This window comes from Melospiza georgiana, chromosome 1 (genome assembly GCF_028018845.1).
Source record: "Melospiza georgiana isolate bMelGeo1 chromosome 1, bMelGeo1.pri, whole genome shotgun sequence".
Taxonomy (NCBI): domain Eukaryota; kingdom Metazoa; phylum Chordata; class Aves; order Passeriformes; family Passerellidae; genus Melospiza; species Melospiza georgiana.
In genome coordinates, this window is record NC_080430.1 from 123,126,354 (window position 1) to 123,150,783 (window position 24,430).

The window sequence follows — 24,430 nt, forward strand, 5'->3', positions numbered from 1 at the left end:
TTCAAAACAGAAGAGCAACAATTGCTACTAGAAATGGCAGAGAACTTCTTCATTTTTCTTATCGCCAGCTATACTGACTATCTGGATAATTTGCTTCGATATTGAAGACCAAGAGAAGTATTTTGTAATAAACTCCTGGATTTCTACAGCCCTCAATGACAGGAAGTCTAAAACTGTCAAACTGTTAAATTCAAGTGGAAAAAATGCTATTAAAGATTTCCTAAGTATTAATCTTGCCACTAGAGAGAGAAGTAAGTTAGTTTATATATGAAGATAATTACTTCTATTGGAATGACAGACACACATTTAAGATGTGATTGAGCCCATTATTTGTTGGGGTTTTTTTTCCCAGCTTTAATAATAAAATATACTCTGTATATATTTCAAAACATTCTACTATTCCACACCAAAGAAGTTAATCTTTCCTCATCTGACGAACATATCTGGGTATCTTTAACAGGCCTTCACCAGACATCTTCAAATTTTGGGGTTTTTTTTAATCAAACATCAACTCAATTATTTCTGTACAGAATAACAAAGAGCTGCCTATAGACCCTTCCAGAACATGAGAGCACTCCATAGACACTGGAACAAAACTGCAGAATGCACAAAGTGCCTACTAACCAGAATTCATTCAAACAGTAAAAAAAAAAAAAAAAAAAACAAAAAAAAAACCAAAAAAAAAAAAAAACTTTAAGAGAGAGAATAATTTAGAACATAATCTTAAAATCAACTTCTCTGGTCGATGCATTCCAGGGTTTCACTACCCATGGTATAAAATGTTTCTTTTGTATCTTACCAAAATACCTCATGCTCCAATTTGTATCTCTTGTCCTTTGGCTTCCCATAGTGGCTCTGTTTTCCCTCCATATCTTCCTATTATGTTGTTGCAGGCATCAGCAAGATCTCTCATTTGCCTTCTCTCCTTACAGCTGAAGAAACCCAGTCTCCCTGGAGGTCACACAGTTCTGCTCCAGCCCATCATGTGCTGGATTCACCCCAGAAGCCCAAAGCCTGTCCTGTACTGCAGCTCCCTGAACACAGCACTCCAGATGTGCTCTCCCTGAACACAGCACTCCAGATGTGCTCTCCCTGAACACAGCACTCCAGATGTGCTCTCACCTTCCTCGAGCTGCTGGCTCCATGCTTGCACAGCCAGCCTAACCTGCAGCTAGGGATATTCAGAAAACTTGAAGATGTTTTCCACAGATATTATGAAGAACTATTTTTTTCTTTCTCTCTTTCTTAAAATAATTTGTCTTTTGCTGTGTTGCATTAATACAGAAACTGAATTATCAGGAGACTAATCTAGTTATAAAAAACCCTCTTAAATGAAGCCCTTAAAGACCCAAGATTCATACAGTTTAATTAGGAAACTGAGCTCCTCGTTACCACAGTACCACAGTAATTCAGAAAACATCTAAAGTTTGAATTTAAAAACTTGAAATTAATTTCTCTTCAGCGTTGAATAGTATTTGCTGACCAAAAAGGTTACAAAGGACAATGATTTTCTTACAGCAACACAGTCTAAACACCCACTCCTAGCTTCAAGACTCAAATGTACTTCAAAAAAACGTTACTCTGGTATATCAAGCCCATACACAATAGCTACAAAAGACACATTGCAACTGCAAGATTCTCAAATGAAGCATTTGAAAAGAAACATTTCAGCAGTGGGAAAGCCTTTCTTATATTTGACAGCCATGAGTGCAGAATTATTGTTTTTGTTCTCACAAACATTCTAGAAAAGTAGCAGCAATATACATAGGAAGACAAAATATAACAGATTAACACTTGTAAGACAATTAAACTCTCATTTGTAGAATCTTATAAAGTTAGGATTTAAAGACACCTCTCCATCTTCCTAACATAAAAGGAAGTTGTGCTAAAAGCCTTTAACATTTTTTCACATTACTTTATCACTTGCCTTCACAACTGGAAGAATTTTCTTTACAGTAAGAGATCTAGGTGGGTTGAATGAATTAGGGTCAAATTACTTCTCTTAGGCTTCATGGATGTGAAAATGTTCTTTTATTTACTTCAAGTCACATCTCACCTTTCCCGATCTCTACTCAAGCAAACACTTCAAGCCAATGCAGACTGCCCTCAAAATACCCTTTGGCAGGTTCACTCTGTTCCACAGAACCAAACACCCCCCTCTCAATCAGACACCCAATCTAAACAACCAACTACAACTTTGATAACTTGTGGTCTTTATGGTTTCAGAAAAAACAGAGCCCACATGACTGATACCACATTTTTCTTGTGTGCTTATTCAAATGTCACATCAACATACGTGGAAAATTTTTGCACAGTCAAAATATAGCTACTGCTCCTCCTTCACAACAGTTATAGCCCAATGTAAGGGGAAAATCATGTTAATTCAATGTGATTTTTTTTTTCTTAAATACATTTGGCTAATAGTCTTTGCTAATTGTCGACTGTTTGCTATAGGTATCAAAGACTGTTTGGTCCAGTGATTTCCAGAAGTCAAACTTTCACATAATAGCAGAAATACAAAAGTAATATTTATCATCTGGAAACTCACTCAAAAGAATTGTCAAAAAAATTAAAGATTCAGTTGCTTAAACACTTTTTAAAAGCAAACCAACCGACATAGCCAAATTTTAATTACTGACATAATATCCAGTATCTAAAAGACATTGAATCTGCCCTTTTTGTTTGGCATGCTTTGTCATCAATTCAAGTATTTGTCACCTATTCTTTGCTTTGCTTTCCTTTGCTATTTACAGGCTCATTCCTTTCCTCATCTTTGTAATGTTTTGTAAAAACATCTTTTAATGCTTTTCAAACACATGAATTCAAAACAATGAATTGTGAGTACATTTGACCCTTATATGCTTATCCTTTTAACAGCAATTACTTCATTTCACTTTTCTGTACAAAGGCACCTCAATCTCCATGTCACTGAACAGGCCCTCATGGTGCCACATTGACTTTTACTATTATTCTTATTTTTTCCATATTGAGACAGCTTGATATCAGACATTGGTATTTTTGTCTAAAAACCTGTAGCCCTTCAACACTCCAGCTATATTAAGACATGCCTAACTAAAGTCAATAGTGCAACTGCTTTCAGCTTCTTCCTTACCATGAATGAGGAATACTTTTTTAATCACACTCAAGTTGCTTTCAGCCTCTCAACCAGCTCCTTCAAGTCAAAATAGAAGCTAATGCAGCTACTGATGCCTAAAACAACCCCCAAATAGATGTTTTCCATACATTGATATTCTCTGGGGAGCTGTGCTTGCTTTACTGTCCTTTTCACATCACAAGACACTCTCTTCAATGTTTCTGCTAACCCATCAAGGGATTTCATATAGAAGCACCTTCCTGCTTGTCCACTTTCTATTAGGAGGGACTGGAAGAAAGCAGGCTGCAGACTTATAGGGGAATACATGAAGGATGCACAAGCAATCTAACTTCGACATGATAGAGAATCTTATGCTTCAACATTCTTGTAATACAATTTTTAAGTAAGCAGAACTAAAATGTATTAAATTAATAAAAACTTTCACAATCTAGAAGGAAACAGAACAGCTGAGTAAGAATATCAGAAACCCAAGACTGCTTAACAGCACAGTTCCTCTACTAAAGGAATAATCACATGCAAAATGCAAAGGAGTGACGTAACCAGTAGTTTATAGAAGTATTTTCAAGTGGAAGTCTTTGAAACCAGAATTACTTATTCCTTACTTATACCTATCTCTACAGGAAAGGATCAATCAGGGATGAAATCAAAGAACACAGCTTAACACTGATCCAAGCATCACTTCCAAAAGAAGTTTATTCAAGTACTTGAGACATGACTGACATAGCAATGGTTTGTATCCTGTCACTAATTCTGTCAAACAGGATTTGTGCAACTCCTTCAGTGATCCTCCACAGATTTTCTAAGGTATCAAACTCTTAAGACTTCTTACAGCATATGGAAAAAAGAACACAAAATCAGCTGGCACCAGTGGAGTAAAACTCCTGACAGCTCCTCAGACAGCTCCCATCTACCTCTATCATTTCTATCCTGATAGACAGCACCCACTGTCTGCCACAGCTCAAGTTAAATGTATGTCTGAAGCCAACAGCTTCTAGCAAAAATACACACTCCTCTTTCTTTAAAGTGACACATTTCTTACTTGGTCACCTCTGGAACTGCAGAGGTAACATCTCAAATGCCACAGCTGAATTCCCACTTGAGTTGATTCTTGGTGAGTCACACAAAGAAGCAGGCAGGGCCTGCACATAAAAAGATGCAACTCATGAAGAGAGAGAGGGGGCAGCAATACAGGATAGGAAGAAATTTAGAGGTTTTGAATATTAGTATTTCCAAACCAGCCCTAGAAACAGGTAGTTTGTTCACTGTGTACAACTGAGCTGAATATTATAGCACATAAATGCTTATTAACAGATACAAAATAATTTCACTGGTCTCTGTGTCCCTGTTAGCTATCTCAAGTGTCAATAACCTATATTCCTAAAGCATACATGGAATCATCACCATCACATTGCTCAAAAACAGGGATTTTTTTTTCTGATTCTACCATAAACAAGGGACACCCAAGGGCAGACAGAACAACAGAGCTTAACCACAATCCCTCACAATGAAGTAATGCAAAGGTTCTTTTTTCATGGTGGGTAATCTTCTTTACCCACCACAAAAACTTCCCTAGCTCTCGGAGGCATGTGAAAATTACCTTTCTCAAGGCCTTTAAAAAGGAGTATCACAATGTCAGTCCTAAGCCCATTGCCAGAACTCTTATAACAGCTTTGCCCCTCCCTTGGAAAAGTGGAGCAAGGAGAGTTAAACTTTAACAAAGCTAAGGGCAAACAAAAACATGTGTACAGTGAAGTTAGAGGGGTCACTACCAAGTACAACTCAGGCACACACAGCTGACAGTAAGTGTACCTAGGCAAACCAGTGAGGGCTGCTTCAGGTAACATTTTATTCTTCATAACTGGAGTGGGAAAAGTGTACATACAGAGGTATATTGGCTGTTGGTTAGCAGTAAAATATTAACACATTAATCCAATCAAGTTTGAATTTATGCTCACAGTCCTGCATTATTATTTCCTATGAGATGAAATTACAAACTTTGAAAAGAAAAATAATACCAAGAAAATAAAATGGCAATTCTTGAATACTTCACTTTTTGGTGTTTCAAGAAATGCCACCCAAAATGTGCAGTGTCTTAAATCAGCAATTCCTTAAATGAGTAAACTAAATGATGAGCTATCTTAGTCTAATACCTTACCTACAAACAACCTATTTCAGTGATCCTCTTTTTCATAGAGAAAAAAGCGAGGAGCCCAAAGCAGATTCACAAAAGACATGACATATTAAGGGAAGTGGTAAGAATTTGGTAGAAAATAGCTAGGGGAAAAGCAAAACTATCAGTAGAGCAGAAACATACAAGCAGAGCAAAAAGTGGCAAATGGACAAGCAGATTCCTTTCACTTCTGCTGGTGGAAATGTTCCATTGCCACATGTTATTTCACCATTAAAACAAGATGGGGGCAATTTAACTGAAATGTGGTGGCCATTCCACCTGGACTGGCAGGAACTCAACTAGCCATGTCCAATAAGGTGGTATCATGATATTATGAAGAAACAATGATGGAATAGCAACTTCACAGACTAGGAAGCATGCAGGACCAAAACATCTGCACTTGAATTGTGTTACAAACCTTCTATTTCTATGCATTCAAATTCCCTTCTCTTTGTTGTAAAAAACTGTGAATGTAAGAAAGGAGTCATCTTCCAAGGCCAAGCCTTCCTGGACACTGTAAACTCAAATCTTAATCTGGCTCAAAGAGGAAGAAAATGAACTCATAAACAGTTAGAACCTAAACAATAATCCCATAGGGGCTCCATTCTTCAATTTTGGTGTGTATACATATATATATTTAGGTAAAGCTGCTGCACCCTAGGGAGACCTAACACTATTTCTTCCATAACAACAAAAACTCTCTTCCACATGCAAAAATTTAAATGGGCCCAAACTCTGCTAGCACCAAAACACTGACAGTAATATGACAACATCCTGGCAAAGAATTTACATTTTGCTTGTGAGCTACAGCCTGTCACCTCCTCCCACATGCAAGTTATGAAATGTTTCACAAAAAACATCCTTTCTGTTTTGGAGAAGTTCTTACATGCAGGAGACAGTCTCTGTGCAGAGACAAACAGCAAGCTTGTGGCAGAAGAGGAGCTGAAACCAGGCTGCAATGACAGTGTTGTACAACACCACCATGTTGATCCACAAGCAAAGCCTGACTGTTAGTACCAGCCACCAGCCTGACAGCATATGACCACTAGAACTCTATTTTCAGTATTTCAGTTTCTTCCATTCGCATGTTTCTTACTGAAAAGTGCCTTAAATCCAGAATATGAAGTTCTAACCACCAAGTAGATAATTATGCTTTTCAAACTAAACTCATCTACAGAAGAAAAAGTCCAACATATTTGAAACAGTTGAAGTATTCCAGGAACTCACTGCACATTACTCTCTAATTAAAATAACAAAAAGCTGTCAAACAGAAGAGACACAACATAAAGACTAACAATGGTGACATTTAAGAAAATGTCCATTTCTCTACTAAAGAAATCTAGAGAATGACAGTTGCTACAAATAAAAACCCTTTTATTTCCCAGTCAACCAGGTCATTCCAGAAAGTCCTTGCAGATTATGTCCCATAATTCAGGTGAGATCATTTGCTCCAGACTCTCGAACACATAAACCATCCAGATACTTGATTACCACAATCCTGCCTGAATTCTTCCTATCAAAGTTGTTCTAGTAAGCTTTAGTCAAGGCACAGAGGAGGAAAGATCGATAATTGTCTGGATGTAGTCAATTAAAGCTTCAGCAAAATGCATAACAAAACAGCTCCACAAAATACTCTGTCCTTATTAAAAAGTAATACTGGGATTTTAGCTCAAAGAATTGTTTTTCAGTTTTATCTATTTTTGGCTGAATAGCAGGTTTTCAATCTATACTGAGAATGCAGAAGCAGATTAGTCTGCTCCTCATTTCTAATAAAACATGTTAACATCTGGCAACTGAGTTCTAATGTTATTTCCTCAGACCAATCCTGACTTCAAGAGCTGAACCTCGAGCATTTTGCACATTTCTCTCATTTTAAAGGAACCAAATGGCAATGCATAAACCTTGTTTACTGAGGTTCCTATCACTCATCTTTTGTTCTTCTGAGCATTCAAAAATTTCAAAAATCCAGTTATGGATTGAGGGTGATGGGAGGAAGGATTGTTGATTTCTCAGTTTGATAACAGAGTATTATCTTCATATGCTCCAAGATATTCTAAAATATTTGACTGAAAGGTCAAAGCAACAATCTTCTTTAAAAGAGAATAATACACTTGACTAAACTCACTAAGAGACAAGATCAACCTGAAATCGTAACTACAGTACAATTAAAGATAAATCACAGTAACTATACACACACAAAGGAAACATTCTGTACTTCACAGTCTGAAAAGCTTTTTGCCAGATAATCAAATTTTTCACAATGAACCTGTCATTTGAAAGAAAATGAAGTGGAATCCACTATTACAGGATAAGATGAAACTGACAGCGAGTCACCTGCTTTGTAAATGGAGCCTTTAAATGTACCAACGCCCAGCACAAGCTTCACGCAGTAATAAAAAATCAACCACAGATCATTTTATCTCTTAAAGAAAAGAGTCTGGCACTACTTGAATTGCTTCAGTTACAAAAATTAATTTAAGAAAATAGTGAAGGCTGGCACAATGAGGTCAACCATATGTTTACCAGGGAATTTCTCAACCTTATAGAAACATAGTTGGTAACCAAGATAAAGTGTTCTATGCTGACAAAAAGCATTTTAGACAGAAAAAGAGGTAAAATGTTGGAAGTAGCAAATAGCAACAAGATTTAAACACTCATTCAATTCATACCCCTAAATATGACAGGGGGAGAGGTTTTCACTTAAGAAGGGTCAAGGAAACTGAATGGATTTAGGTTTCTTATTAGTGGCCAATTCCTAATGAAGAAGAAATAAATAAATCAATATGAACAAGTAACATCAGATTCTATGAAGCATTTTATTGCAGCAGACTTTCAGGGATGATATTTGCTATGCTCTACTAAACTATTATCATCATTTACTGACACATATACAGATTTTCTTCTTGAAGCTGATTAAGCAGTGCTTTTAATTAAGTTGAATAAAAAAAGATTACAAACAACTTTGTATTTGTAATCACCCAAGGAGAAACAATTATTTTTTAGTACTGTGTATGAAAGGATGAATAGCTGGTATCCTCAATGAGATCATTAATTAGCAAAAATGAGGCATCTCACAATTCCTGACTTACCACCACTAACTTCTGTCTTTCCTTTATTAACACATTAATATTGCTTTCAGGAAGGTAAATTATAAGGTTCTCTCCCTTCTTTCCCTGCCATCCCTGACTGATACCTGTTTTTCATACCAGTAATTAAGGTCACCTGAGGAAAAACAAGCAAACAAAAAACTGAACTGCAAAGGCTTGCACAGATTCCAGAACCTATTTTTGAACAAAGCAAAGTAAAAAAAACCAACAAAACAAACAACCCAAACAACCGCAAAGGCTCGAACAGATTCCAGAACACCTTTTGAAAGCCTTCAACTACCAAAAGCAGGCAGAAGACACGTTACGTGACCTTCATTGATCACAAAATGCTGCCTACTGGCTCTTTTTATTTAAAGCATTTAAGCTATTTATTTTCATTTGCTTTCAGTAAATGAAGTTGTAAGAGGTTTCAGTGAATAGATAATACTAGCTCTTCCTCCCTTCAAAAGACAAAATCTATAAATCCAGCTGACAGTTCTGTCACAGTCCTTGACTACTTCAAAGCCATGCAAGACACACAAAATTTCTGCTCCAAGAACTTTCGTCATCCTCTTCCCCTGTGCCTAGTGGAAATTTTAGCCTGGAATCTGCTTGAACGCTCATGTCTCAGTTGTACACCAAGTTGTGAGAGACAGGATCTAATGCTCTGAAGGCATTTGTGCTGGCTGCACAGAGCTGTAACAGGGTGAATTCAGGGGCAGCTGTGCCTTCTCTCCTCCATGTGAGCAGGGGCAATTTAACCTCAGGCTCTGGGCGTAGCCGCCAGCGTGGCCCAGACCTGCACAACACGCAGTGAACATCCTTTAGTCTCAAACTCTGCTCTTGGTAGGACTGGAGCAAACAATCAGAGAAAGTACTTGAGCACTGAGTTTCACACATTGTTTGAGCTAAGCTGCTTTAGCTTATTAATGACAAACCCACAGAGCCTTCCAAGGGAGCAGCTTAACAAGACAACATTCCCTGGCTCTTGCAAATGTATTGTGTTATATTTTTCTCTTCTCAGAACTTGAATAGCTAGGTCTAAACACAAGCATAAGATACTATAAAACTCAGAGCAAAAAAAATAATTGTAATCAACCAGAATTACTCTTCTTTACAACAAACACCTGTCTATTTTCCTGATTGAAATCATACACATATTCACGAGTGCTCAACATGACAGGTTGAAAGCATCCATGGTTTTTCACATTTTAGCTGTATTGTTGGTCTATTTGTAAGGAAGAGCTGCTGATAGTACTCAGGGGACACTTGCTTCAATAAGTTTTTCCATTACTGTTTTCCTTCTCTGAAGTGAATTCTTCCATCCTAGATCAAAAATTCTGCAGCTGCTACACAACAAAGTATTTCCCAAAATTTACACAGGCAGATACAAAAACAAGCAAATGTGACTCCTTAGGGCCAAAAGCCATAACTTCTATTTTATTTATCTTTACTGAATGAAGACTATTAACGTTAATAATTTTCAGTTGACATTCAAGACAAAATTTTATTAATAAACTCCCAAGATTAAATTAACTCATCTTGGTAAAATTACTAAGAATTTTGTATTTATCTTACTTCACTCTAGCATGGTTATATACCAAAGCTAATACAGCACACATCAGTACAGAGTGATTACCAGAAGTTATGTAAAGGACTGGCAATCTCTCAGCAGACACAAGAAATTATTTTTACTGTCTATTCATTCCGGTTTCAGTTATGGTACTCACATTTCTCAGTTTAAATAATTACTGAAATTTTTATCTTCAACAGCATTTCCCCAATGGAACCACTAAATACTTTATTAACTACCAATAATTTTATTCTGTTTATATCCCAGAATTGATTATATAGCTTCAGTACCCACTAATTTTCTTTTTTTTCTTTTTTGAAACAACACAAATAGCATCCCATATTATGACATTTAACAGTACCGAACCAATGTGCATAACCATCCAAGTTCCAATTCACTGAAAGCTTTCCTCATTTAACGTTGGCTTTTGGCTTTTTTTAGAACACACCATAAAAACAGTTTAATACTTTTTTCTGGACAAAGCCTTTAAATAAGAACAAATTATTGCCAAATCATTAAATAAAAACACTGCCAGTGTTGAGCAAAGATTGTGCAATAAGTAATTGTTCTGAGAACAGCTGGAAACACAGAACTTCCACTAACACTAGAAGCACAGGTAAAGAATAGGAGGAAGTGTAACCAAGAGTGTATGTGTTTTTTTCTGGAGATTTCAGTGGCCTGTAACTATTTTCCTCAACCCCCACCCCACTGAGTGAAAATATTGGGGTGAAACTTGCAGGAAGTTTTCATGTTGTTACTAGCTTGCATTCTGTGATACAAGTTCACTGGGATCTCAAACTCGCCATGAATTCTACGTCGCCATCTCACACACTTATTTTATTAAGCAGTTGCTTAGACACACCTTTTAAAAACAATTCCATTGATGGAACAAGACTTTTCAAGCAGCACTTTATGTTGTTGTGTGCAGGCAATTTGATGGTAGCCCACCACAGCAGTTTTTGAGGCATGACACAGAAGCACAGTGGAAGCCAACATCCTTTACTGAAGTTGTTTGTGTCATTAACTGCATTAGCTCTGCATTCAATCTGGTGTAAATACCTACAAGTACAAATCTTATGTGCCTAACTTTACAGAATACATGAGAAGTTATTCTGGTGATAAAAAAGCCTAAAACCATCTCTCTAAATATTCTCATGGATTCACAAATAAATCCAGGGTTTGTAGTATTTAAGCTAAAAAGAACTGAAAGGTAAATCATAGTAATTAAGATGTCAGTACTATTAATAAAGTCAAATCTTCCAAGTTTACGATGCAAATAGTTCATATCTGGACACTGAGGGAAAGGCTTTAATAATTTAACACTTGGTACAGCAATGATGTATTTTCTGTGCATTTTGAACTGAACTTCCTTACTGTATTTTTACCTGCTCTTCCATTCATAAGGCAAGTCCTGTGTTTCCAGCTGTTCTGACAACTGTTTACTATTTCTCCAGCATTTGCCTTTAAAGGCTTCAGACTACTAAAGATGCTGTATCAAAATTTTCTAAAGCAAACCCATCCTCTTCCCTTGTTCTACATTACTTGTACCTTTTCAGAATATTTATGTGTTTTTATCCAGGAGAACATTGCACAAGCTTGGGCTTTTTCTGGGAAAATTCTTGAAAATAAATGCTCTTTCCTTTAAAGGCTTGTCTGGGATATGTTAGCTTTTTAAAAGAAAAAATATGATTTGCAAAAAAGTTATGCAAACCAGGTTTAAACCAATCCAGCAATGGCAAATTAGCAACAACACTGTGGTTAGAAAATAAACACAAGATCTCATAAGCATTAGCTTCTATTATCACAGAAAAAAAGGGTTACAGAAAACTCCCATTAAAGACTGTCCACACAGACAAAAATCACTGTAATTTCAATGATATACACAAAGGCTCAAAGTCACAAGTCACTGTGCATCCACTGAACTGCAGTAACTGCCCAGGTCGATGCTCAGAGCCATTGGCAAAAAGGCAATTTGTTACAAGTTTCAAAACTTCACTGTAGACTAAGAACAGGCTAATCAGATAACTCTTGTAACTTAATCTGAGACTTTTCAGTGGATCTGTAAAAATAAAATGCAATTAACCTGGTGCATCATAGACTGTTGTAGAAAATTACAGCAGTTTAAGAAGTAACTAGAACTTACTCTGTGCAATGTACCATTTTTATCAATAAAATCCATAATATTGTCACAATGGTACAGTGTCAGACCACTGGTACAGTCAGAGATGGCAATGAGTTACACAAACATTTCAGGTAAACAAAGTGTGTTTAAAACCACTATACTTTATCAGAAAAAAGGCATCTTTTTGTTGTGTCAGGCAACTTAGAAGATAGCAATAATTATAATATTTTATTCTGAACAAAAAAAACCCCACTTAAAATTATAGATACCCATTTCCTTTGTAAAAGATTTTTTCACACTGAACACTTAAATGTTAATTGATAGAATTCAGAGTCTTGAAATCTTGCTCATCTGGGAGCATGTCCACGATAAACTTACTAGTTCACTTACTAAATTTTCATTTATGCTTCCTGTTTACAAGTCCTTTCCAACATGCTAAATGACATTATTAAATTAGTAGTTTACTACACCTAGGAAAGAGTAATTAGAGCATCATGCAATTAGCCATATATAGACAAAAAACCTCCATAAATGTCCTTGAATCTCTTATCAAAAGACAACAGAACATCACATAAGGAAACAAAAAGGGTCATCTTACAGCTGGTATTTCTAAAATGAAAGCAATTACAACATCAGGCTTACCATGGCTGTAACTTCAGGAAGCAAGTATTACCCTGCACACATCTGACATTTAGGCAACATTGGTCATTCATGTATCCTCAGCAGCCTCATTTAATATATAACCATTTTTCCCCTTTACAGAAGGAGCAACAGGAATTAGGGTGAGGCACGCTGCAGAAGGTCATTTACTAGGCCAGAGACACAGCACAGCTTTACCAAGCCCTTTTACAAAGTGCCTCTCTCCTGCCATTTCCCTACTTTTCACAGTTTTATAAAAGACATTTCTTAATAAACTATAGCCTCTATTTTGCAGTTGAGCTTGTAAAAGTCTGCCTGTTAGAAGAAGAGCATTGCAAAAATGCATTTGCCAGATAGAGGTAATAAAACCAAGGCACATCAGACTACCTGCCTAAGCTAGTGCTAGAAGAACGTTCTGTACAGTATGTTCAATTTCTTGATCTCGTTTCATTTCAGTAACTCTGAAAGACACACTGTGGAATGGTGGGGGGAGGGGGAATTATGCTTCTAAACTTCAGGAGAATAATTTTTATCCCAGACAGTTCAGTTTAACATTTTAACTCTTTTTGGATACACTAAATCCAGGTTATTAGGAAAATTAAACAAATTTCACTCATTTTGTACACTCTGTGCTGTTCTATTACTAGTGACAAAAAATGTAAGCTATACTGGACCAAAATGAGAGAGATCTAGATGATCCAAATATAAAAACAAAATGGAAAACTATAAATATCCAAGGAAAAATAGAGAAGGTGCTGGTTAAATAAGAAGAGACGGGCCACTGCCACAAAACCTCGAGCTCTCTTCTCCTGCCCCAGTCGTAATAAAGAACCAACCACTCAGAGCAGCACACAGTGAAAGTGATCCATTCTACTAGAGCAATTTCTGCAGCCCCTATTTAAGAACCCCTTCAGAGTCGCTATGAATGAATAATTCAGCTGGAAATACCTGTCAGGCAGCAGGATGTTCCATCCTACTGTACCTACAGCAATACCATCCGGCCCAGAAAGCCAGACGTTACCTGTCCACAGAGCTGACACCGCAGTGCAACCTCATTTTACGGAGAGAAAGAAAACCCCACGGGGAACACGCGGCTTGGAGCAGGACACGCCTGACCCAGTCCCCCTTGTGCGGGGGAATTACAGCGCCGGAACCCCAGGAACGCGGAGCGCTGGTCACGGTCCCCGCGATGGCACGGGGAGGGTCCCGCTGCCTGCACGGTGTGACACTGACACACAGACACATACATACATACACACACATAGAGACACACACACACACACACACACATACATACATACATACACACACAGACACGCACAGACAGACACACGCACACAGACACACACTGCCATGGCGCCCAGCGGGGCTGCGGCCCCCCGCTGCCGGGGGCAGGGATCCCTTCGCCCTTCCCTCGCCTGCCCAGGAAGCGGCGGCATCGCTGCCAGACGCCTCCCTGAGGCGCCTCTTCCCCCGCGCCCGCCCCGCCCGCCGCCGTCCGGGTCCCAGCCTCGCCCCTCACACCTCTGCGCGTCTCACCTCCATCCCGGCCCTTCCCTGCCGCCACCTGCCCTCCCCGGCCCCGCCACCCGGGACCTCGACGCCCTCAACTTCTGCCCGGGCGGTTCCTCCCTCCGAGCCGCTCTTCGCGCCGCGCCACGCACGCACGCGTCCGGAGGAACGGCTGCTCCGGCTCCCCCCGCCGCCGCCACCAACGCCGCCGCCACCAACGCCGCCGCCCCCGGGCTCCGCCGCAGACGCCTCACCTGCATCGACGCCATGATGGATCCGCCTCCTCCCCCCTCCCCTCTGCGCCGCCGCCGGGGCGGCCCCGCCCCGCGCGCTCCCCGGTCACGTGCCCGTGCCCGCCCGTTGAGCGGCTGCGCGTGCGCGGGGCTTGGGCGAGGCGAGGGCCGTGCGGGCGGGCCCGAGGAGCGCGGGCGGGCGGTGTTTGTGTGTGAGCCGCCGCCCCCGCGGCCAGGGAGGCTCCGCCGGCGCTGCCCGCACCCTGCTCGCCCTGCGGGCGGGGCGGCAGCGGCGCGGTGTCCGTCACCGCCGCCCGGGATGGGGTTAGTCCCCTGCCGGCTTCAGTTTGTGAAGGTTTTTAGAGCTGTACCTGCAGAGTGTTTAAGTGACTCAGTTAATGCGGACTGCGCCTCTCCGGTTTGTGGGTTTCTCCTGGCTCCCCTCACTCCATACAATCATGGAACCACAGAATGTTAAGGAGTGGGAAGGGACTTTGAAGATCATCCAGATCCGACACCCCCGCCATGGGCAGGGATATCTCCCACCAGACCAGGCGGCCCAGAGCCCCTTCCAACCTGGTTTCAAACACTGCCAGGGATGGGGCATCCACAAACCTGGCTTCCAGCGCTGCCAGGGATGGGGCATCCACAAACCTGGCTTCCAGCACTGCCAGGGGTGGGGCATCCACAAACCCGGCTTCCAGCACTGCCAGGGATGGGGCATCCACAAACCCGGCTTCCAGCACTGCCAGGGATGGGGCATCCACAAACCCGGCTTCCAGCACTGCCAGGGATGGGGCATCCACAAACCCGGCTTCCAGCACTGCCAGGGATGGGGCATCCACAAACCTGACTTCGAACAGTACCAGGGATGAGGCATCCACAAACCTCCTCCTCCAGTGCCTCACCACCCTCACAGTAAAGAATTTCTTCCTGATATCTAACCCAAATCCCTCTTCTTTCAGTGTGCCCCATTACTCCACGTTCTGTCACTAAATCCCGCCGCAGGTCGGCCCGGGCCCGAAGCGCAGCTCTCTCGGTGAGCGGCTCTCCTGCTGTGTGCCCTTCTCTCCCCGTCCCTGGGTGCTGCTCGGCCACGGGTCATCTGATTTTCCTGCACCGGTGTCTGAGTCCAAATGAACGTGGGTGTATTTTAAGTCGGAGCATTTCTGGATTCTACGTTTTCCTTTCCGACTGGACTAATCCCTGTCTTTTGCACCAGATGATCTTGCCATATCTGTGTAGGTGAAAATAAACAGGCAGCACTCGGTAGAGTGACTGTGTGCAGTCAATAAATTAAACAACTTGCGGAAACACCCTTCATAAAGCTGGTATTTCTGCTGTAGTATTTCAGACTTAACGGATCCTCAAGACAAATCTACAAAATGTTTATCCAAAGACAACTTATAAAATTTATAATCCCAGTGGTTATGTAAAACTAAGGATTTAACAGAGAAACTGATTTTATAGGTCATTATAATCCTCATCTTCCCACAGTTTATGCTGCACATTCCAAAAACACTGAAGCCCCTTCCTCTGTCCCTTCACTCCTCTCCTTTCTGATGATATTAAAAAATCCTTGTCACATCTGCTCCAGTGGTAGCCCTGATTTTTTCTTCAGAGATAGCCTTATAAGCAAAAACTAAATTATTGAATAATCATTTGCAGTTTGTATTACCTTTGAAATCTTTACTTTTAGACCTCTAGAAGGGTTTGGCACCCAAAATCCTGTCTACCTAGTTCAACCATATTATTTAGTGTGATGCAAGTACTATCTTTATGTACAAGTTTCACCTTCTGGTATGTTTTTAATATACAGCAATGTTAACTGTTTAAAAACTTAAACAGTTTAACTTAAACAGTTAACTGGAGGAAACACAAAACCTCAGCACAATATAGCATCAGTTTCCAACTTTTATCCAGTATCAACACTGCCATCGATGTTAAAGCAAGCACACAAACTTGGGGTTTGCTTAAATGGCAGAACCCTTTAAGCAGAAGAAGACAGCAGGAGTATCCTTGCCCTGTGAGGTAGCTGCAGAAGTAAACAAGCCCCTTGGCTTTGCAGGAATTTGCTGAAGACAGAATCAATATTAGTGGATTTTTGTGTAGGAAAGGAAATTAGCCTGCCAAAAGTAAGGATGGGAAAAGTATTGTCATGTAAGTTGCATCCTATACATTTGTCTTCTAAATTCAATTCTCATTCACAGACTATGGGCTCCTGATGCCATGCAACCTGACATTGCTCAACCATGTTTCCCCTGGAAGTCAGTATTTATTACTATATGATTTTTGCAAGACCATTTAGGTTGCAGAGGATTTGTTGCATTGAGCAGATGCATAGAGCTGGTAAAGATTTCTCTTTGCTGCAGTTCTTCAGAATGAACTTAGGCTGTTACAGCACTAAGTGGAACATTTCTGTGTTACTAGTTGTTGTTGTTTTGCATGATCCAAACATATGTTTATCCTAAAATGCATCTCTTAATGCCATATGCCACAAAGACAGCAAGAACATCAAGTTTAAGCAATGGACATGTGTTCAGTTATAAACATGGACATATTGACTATCTGTGTTGATGTAATCACAGTAAGATGCAACTGATTTCAAACCATTATACTCAGTTTCTTAAGCCTCTTCCAGAAAACCCTGTTGAAGGTCAGAAGATATAAAGCAGCATAAGCTTGTGAATGCCAGAACACTTCACGGACTGCAAGCTGGTTTTCCATGGAAAGATCAGCTTTGTGGTTTTAGGCAAATTGTATTCAGTACAAATATGACTTCTACTCTGTAATAAAGGAAAATTATCTCTGGATGAAAAGTCACTTTTGCAAAAAAATCATAGCTTTTTCTCAATAAGTCTTTTTTATCTATCACACAGAACTTTTCAATATTAAAAACAAATTACCTACTATGTTTTTTAACTGAAGTATTGTTTACAGAGATAACATCATCCATGCTGCAAATCCTACTCCTGAGGATAGTAGGCATGAAAAGGAAGGGATAGTTTGCCCTACATATAAATAGAGCATGAGTTAATTACTACCTACTCAATCTTAACTGGGTATGTAAGTAATTAAAGCATTACACTACAGCTGAAACTCGTGGGCAGAATCCCCCATCCCTGAATACACTTTGAGTTTATTCTTGCAGGACTACCAAAGGTGTCTTTTATGACTGTTGTCTCATCTTGTTTTTTAAAGTGTCATGCAATGCCTAATATATACGTGAAACATTTTTTTAGCTCCTTGTCCTCATGGGAATAGGGGAATCTGGAGAATTATCCCTGGGTTTTATTGGTTGTTTTTTTTTTCCTTTCCTCATTTCTTGGTAACCTGGCGTGCAGAGATGTTTTTGTATAGTGCATAACACTATAGGGATTAGGGAATCAGTCCCATAAGCACAGTAAGAAAATAAACACTATTATCAGACTCCCAGAAAGAATATATGAACATCAGTACCTTCTTAAGTTATCCAGTAATCCCACTAAGGAAAGGCCCTAATTCCCAGAGAGGTTAAATTTCACTCGGAGTAAGTTATTGTAATCTGGTTTTCATTTCAGTTTTGACCTTTACTATGCAAAACATGTAAGAAAACACTTCTGAAGTTAACCCTTCCTAATCTGTTGCAGGTATAAAGATGGATGACATAATAACTGGTTCCTTAAAATGACTGCTTTAGTATTTCACTAATGCAGCCTGATCTTTCACCAGTCAACCTAAGTTCTGCCAGAGATTTCAAGGATCAGAGACCTGGGTCCCAAATATTCAAAGCTTATGAGGCAAGATTTAATTTAATCTGTTATCTTCATTATTTCAGAGGCTGTCTTACACTGATCTGATCAACTACATGATTATGACTCACATATCGAAAACATATGGAGCAAATAATGAAATTGTACCTCCTACTAATTTTTTTTTGGTAAATATTCTTGAAGTTGACCTTAAAATCCACTTCTCTTCAGAGTTTACAAAACCTTATACTTACAGGAAAAATGCAAGTAATGTTCAAACTGCATTTATTAGATAATTGATATACCAAGACAGTTTCACAAAGGTAAAATATAATTCTTGATAAGGATCCCTATAATTTTACATTCCATTCCCATCTTGTCCATAATGTTTTCAAATGTCACCAAGCATCTTTTCGTCTATTCTCACACTTTTTTTTTCTGTATAATTTTTCTACACACTGAACTGTTACTACGTGCTCCTTTATGATTCCTGGTGCTAAAATGACACGAGAGCTCAATTTCTTTTGCCTGTGTCCACTGTACTTTTTAGCTGTTCATCTTGTCTCCTTGCACAGAAGTCAATTGTACGTTCATGTAACTCCCCTCATTACTGGAGTGGCATCACACCTGTAATTCTGCAGTGTCAGGAGACTGCATCTCCTCAGCATGGAGGACTCCCTGCCCCTCAGAGGAATTGTGCCAACTGCTTCTTCCGCTCCTACCTGCCAATTTAGGGAGGACACTGAGTTTAAAAGCTCTGTGGAATGAAGATCATCTTATAAACAAGCTTGGTGCATCTGCAGAAACCATCAACTAAAGATGCAGAATCAAAGAAATGCAGTATTATATCGAGAATATAAAAGTAATAAATTGCACACATAGCTAAAAATGAAAATAGCCTATTAAAACTAAGTTAAAATTACAAGATAACTTTGAGTTGTTGAGATTTTATTGTTGATTTATTCCTTAGGGATTATGTAGGTTTTTCATCAACAGTGTATTTAATTTTCATCTTAGTTCTTAATAGTAACAGGCAAAATGTAATTTCCATCCCAGGGCTTTCAAAGGGATGAAAAGATGCTGAAGAAAAGAAAAGTCTCACCTTATTCCTAATCTGCTACAAGGAGAGGGTAATGTTATTCTAAGATGATATATGCCTCCATTTCTTCTCTTGTTTAGGATTTGACCATTTTGAAGCCAGTGGGTGATCTGGGGCTTTCATCTTATCCACAGGAAGACTAAACTCCAAATGTAATTTCCATCAGATCAGAAAATAATTTTCTTATATTTCTAATATTTCATATTATGTGGAGATACAGTTATAATTACAGTTGTAATTACTGCAGTGCAAGAAGGAGGACATGGGGCTAGGGAAAGGGGTGGAATTGTCTGCTTTAGTAATATGCAGAATCACAGAATGAGTCAGGTTGGAAGGGACCACAGTGGGTCACCTGGTCCAACCTCCCTGCTGAAGCAGGGGCATCCCAGAGCACAATGCTCAGGGTTACATCCAGGAGGTTCTTGAATATCCTCCCCAGTGAGGGAGGCTCCACAACCTCTCCAGGCAGCCTGTTCCAGTGCTCAGTCACCTGCACAGTAAAGAAGTTCTTCCTCATATTCAGGTGGAACTTTCTGTGCATCAGTTTCTGCCCATTGCCTCTTGCCCTATTGTTTAGCACCATGTGCTGTAATTACCAACTTGTAGTAATTGTCAAGCCATGTTTTTAGGCAGCAGGAGTCTTCTAACTCTTTTAAATGCTCTTTTTATCTTTAAATGTAAAGATAAAAACTTATAAAGACACAAAGCTGTAAAAATTTAATAAGGACTGAGTAGGACATATACTCTATTAAGTAGATGAATGCATTTAAAAGTGTAATGTTGTGTAATTATTAAAAGTTCTTCCACATCAAAAGCATCCATAGCCCATGTGAGCAGGTTGATTACTGTGTCTGTCAAATCCAAGTGTTCGGGAGCTGCTCATTGATAATACCCCCAAGATTTGAACCTAATTATAATTTAGTAATTTTATTTTTTCTCCAAAACCTGTGATCTGGAGGCTTCTCAGGTGACTCCAAGAGTTACATGAATACCTCGTTCACGGTGTTATTATTAGGAATGCACAGAAGTGACTCTGACTTCATAACCAACAAAGAAGATAAAGAATTTTCAAAATGAAGGAGCTGTTTGGTTTTGCCAGCCTAGAAGCAAGATAAAACTACTGAAGAGGCATCTTGGGCAACCTCTACAGATACAGATGTGTGATAAACCACCACAGCTCCCAAGGGCTGAGAAGAAACTGTGTACATCAGACTGCATACTGTCCTTACTGGACCCTGCACACTACTTACAGAGCTTGAAGAATTTAATTTCTCAGGCCTGTACACCAAGGTGACACTGGTCCAGCCTGTCAGTTTATTTAATGTCCCTCGGGAAAGACAAGACTTCATATGGGATACAATTACCATGAACCAGAGCCATGATATAAAAACAGAATGGGTGAGCAGTTGACTATTTCAGCTGAGTATTTTCAGATATTCTCTCCTTAAGTCACAGTTGTTTATTACAAGTCAAATATCTATGACAACTGTGAAAGCAGCTTAAATGTTAAATATTGATATATCATTTTCATGTTTCATTTGTAGCAAACTACAAATAATTCTGACTCAAATGGAGTGTCACTTCTGAAAAAATTATATGTCAGCTTAGTATGGTAATGTGGGAAGCTTTTCCCTGTATAGAAAGAGAAAATAAATCCTTTGTGCCAAATGCATTCAAATTCTAGATATTTTTTAAGCTTGGTGATACCAGCTAAAATTGACAACTTTTTAATCTGCATAACAGGCATCCCATTGTTTTGCTAGACAGAGTAATAAGAATTCAAAGTAACGTAAGATACAGATTATGTATTATTTATAGTTTTGTGTAGTGGTGATTTGGTAGATACATTTTTATTAGTGTAAATAGGATAACAGTAGTATTTTTTTCCATGGGAAGAAAAGCCTTAGCTATGAATTCTCACCTGAAAAGGCAGTTTTCAACATGACTCAATGGAATTAAAATTATTTGTTTTTTTAACTTCAAAGTAACTTCTGGCTGAAGAAATTAACTACAAATAAATACAGAATTGCATTAATCCATTCATGTATTCACAAACTAATCCCACAAAACTATCCTGAAAACTAGCAACTTTATCACTAAACTGTAAATTTTAATTTATTTAGAAGCTCTCATGTGGCTACTTTCTCTGATCTAAAAGGCAGTACATATTTAAGGGGCAATTCTAATTTAATTTTCCAATTCTACCCTCAATATGTGAGACAACAAAACATTACATGACTCACATCTTGAAAACTGATGACGAAAGTTCAAAAGGATAAAATGTTGAAGTACTCCATTTGTCAAAGAACAATCATGATCTCGCAACTCTGATCTCCTCCCATTTAGCGTGAGAAGAAAATTCTGTATTCTGTAAACATAAAACAGTAACATGGTAATGACAGAGAGACAGATTTTTTGGTTGTTGTTTTGTAGGGTTTTTTTTTAAATCTCAGTGACCTTTCTCCCATAGAGGAGAAATTGCACAACCTACATTCCAGATGCAGCATATGCAAAGCTTTATTTCATGACACATAACACTTGTTAAAACTCGATAAAAACTCCCTCTTTTCTCTGTGCTGCCTTAGTGATGACACTCAAGCTTCACAGGTGACTAATAATAATCACAGAATCTACTTTGTCCTCTTTCCTAGCTCATCCAAACACTGAGCCGCACCTGCAGTTCACAGCATTGGTTATCTTCCCATAAAATTGCCATCTAATAAGCTACAGTTAAAAAGAAATTCAACTCCAATGCAGTCCATTATTTGTCAAAAGCCTTCAAAAGTTGAACTTGTTTCTATGGGAAAAAAATCCCTAAAGCCTCTTTTTTTCCTAAAGCTTTAGTATGTCTTTAAAAACAAGCATCATAGTTTATTTTCCAAATCCACTCAGTCTTTAATAAGTTCTTGTTATTTTTCTCTTACTCCTGCTCTTCTTGTCTTACTCAGGTGTTGAAATTAAGTTTATACCACAGCTTCCACCCTTAGTTTTTAGGTAGGAACAGTGCTACTTCTCCTTGTGCTTTTGTTTACTCTGCAGTAACTACTACTCCCTTAAATTACATTGCAATATTTGAGACCTGGAAAAATAAACTAGGAATACAAAACATGGACTGAGAAGTTAACTTTCCTGCCCCACGACATTCCTTGTCCACTTCATCACACAAACCAACAGATTTAGGGAAGTTTCAGGAGCACCCTTTCAATGGGCAAAGTAAAAAGAAGAAAGGGATAAAAAACCAGTCACTACTGCAATTTAGGCCTGTGAAATAAAATAGACAGTAATAAAACACAGACAGAAGCAACTAATTTTCCAAACTTCCTACCATTAATTGAGAAATGCCTTTTGGATACCGTTCAACATCTGTTGAATATAATGGCACAGAGAAACCTGATGTGAAGCCTCCTTGCTTTGAGTTCAAAACCAAAAAGGAATTTCATACCTTGTGGGAGGGAGTTCTGATCATTCTAGATGCACAGACTATTTCATGTTGGAGACCATCAGAGACTTCTTCAGCAGCTTATACACACTCAAATGATGACAAACCCAGCATGACTCTTCTCATTGTTTACAAAGAATCTGGGAGTTTTTCTGACTAAATCAGCAGCTCAGCTTAAAATCTGAACCTCAAATACAGGGCTATCTTTCAAAGCAAAAGAAGTACCACAATGTGGAAACCCAGGACAGTTGAAGATTTCAAAATATCCCCAGCAGGATATCCTTGAAGTATCCTTGAAAGTATCCTCTTCAAGCCTGTTCAGGAATACCATGCCTTTTTAGTACTTGGTGCTGAGAGTTCTGGATGCTTGTAATTCAGAGCAGCACAAAGATACCTTAACACTTCAACTCTGTGAAACTCTTCAGAACTATGAAAAAACTCATCACCTTTTATTTTTTACATAGAGCTTCACAACCGATTATCCAAATACTAATTACATTAGCATTTTGCTCACCATACAGTAGAGCCAGGAAAATGATGATTCTGCATATGAACACTTCCTCTAAGATGTCATAAATCAACAGAAACACAGGTTTAAAAATTTTCAACTTTGAAATTTATTTAGAACTCAGGGGTTAAGCGTGGTAAGTTTCCAATTGTCTGATAATAGCATACCCATTTAACTACCATGGAAATTGCACTAATTCTCCCTGCCCCCCTCCCCCTTAGAAATCTGGTTCATTTTAACAGCCGGTGGTTTTGCAAATAGTGCACTCTAGGACACTACTGCAATTCCTGAGTGTTCAAAGCTACTGTATAATACATTAAGCTTAAAGAAAACCAACAAAATTATTATTCAGAGCTAAACCAGCTTTTTTACCTTACTGCTAAAGTACAGAATCTTCAAATGCAAATGTATTTTAACAAAATCAAGGAAATTGTTCTAGAATGCTTAAAAAGGGGAAGAGAAAAAAAAAAAAAAAGAAAAAGCCCACTGTTTTAAAAAATGGCATCCTTTTTGCCTTAGTTTAAAACTAAATAATTTTTAGCCTCAAGTCATTAGCCTCAAGACTGTTAAAAATGGCTAGTGAACTTAAGACTCACTCAGACTGATATGTAGTTGTCACTAAAATATCCATGTTGGTATTCCTTGACCTTTTAGGGTATTCCTAGCGGCTCTAACAAAAGCAGCATAACAGGGTATCTCTGGTTTATCATTCTAGTGCTCTTGAAAATGAGTTACTAACAGCACTGACCAGAGTGCTTACACATGGAATTTCAGACAATCACCCTACAATGCACTTCAGCTTTATCGTGCAAAGCCAATCTAGTCACAAACATCCCCACATTAAACACATTAAATTGTGCCAAAGTATGTGACGTGAATAAATGTCAGCTAATCTACCAACACACTGACAAACGTCAGCATTGTTTAAGCCCAGAATAAAATTTCACTCGTCAGAACTGACTTCCTCCATGGGCAGACTGCATAGTCTATCTAAGCTACTAGTTTTCACCCAGGAAAATCTCTTCCAAGTTGCATTTATGTTGACGAACAGGTTTAGAGGAGAGTTTCAGCCCTCTAAATTAACTGTGAGTTAAAACAACTAGAAAGAGGTTCCACCATCAGTTGATGGGATTTTTCCATGATAGACCACCATCACTTCTTGATCAAAACAAAGCTGAAGCAGTGGCAGCTGATGGAAATGCT

General features: G+C 38.9%; 1 protein-coding gene across 1 annotated transcript in view; it reads right to left on the bottom strand.

The window, feature by feature from the left end:
• UBE2W (ubiquitin conjugating enzyme E2 W) overlaps positions 1-14,519 on the bottom strand; it is a 32,324-nt gene extending 17,805 nt beyond the window's left edge. Inside the window, exon 1 of the mRNA XM_058031805.1 lies at positions 14,472-14,519. Within this exon, the coding sequence (XP_057887788.1) occupies positions 14,472-14,486 (15 nt within the window). The 5' untranslated portion in view covers positions 14,487-14,519. The remainder of the gene's footprint in view (positions 1-14,471) is intronic.
• Between the last annotated feature and the right edge of the window lie 9,911 nt (positions 14,520-24,430).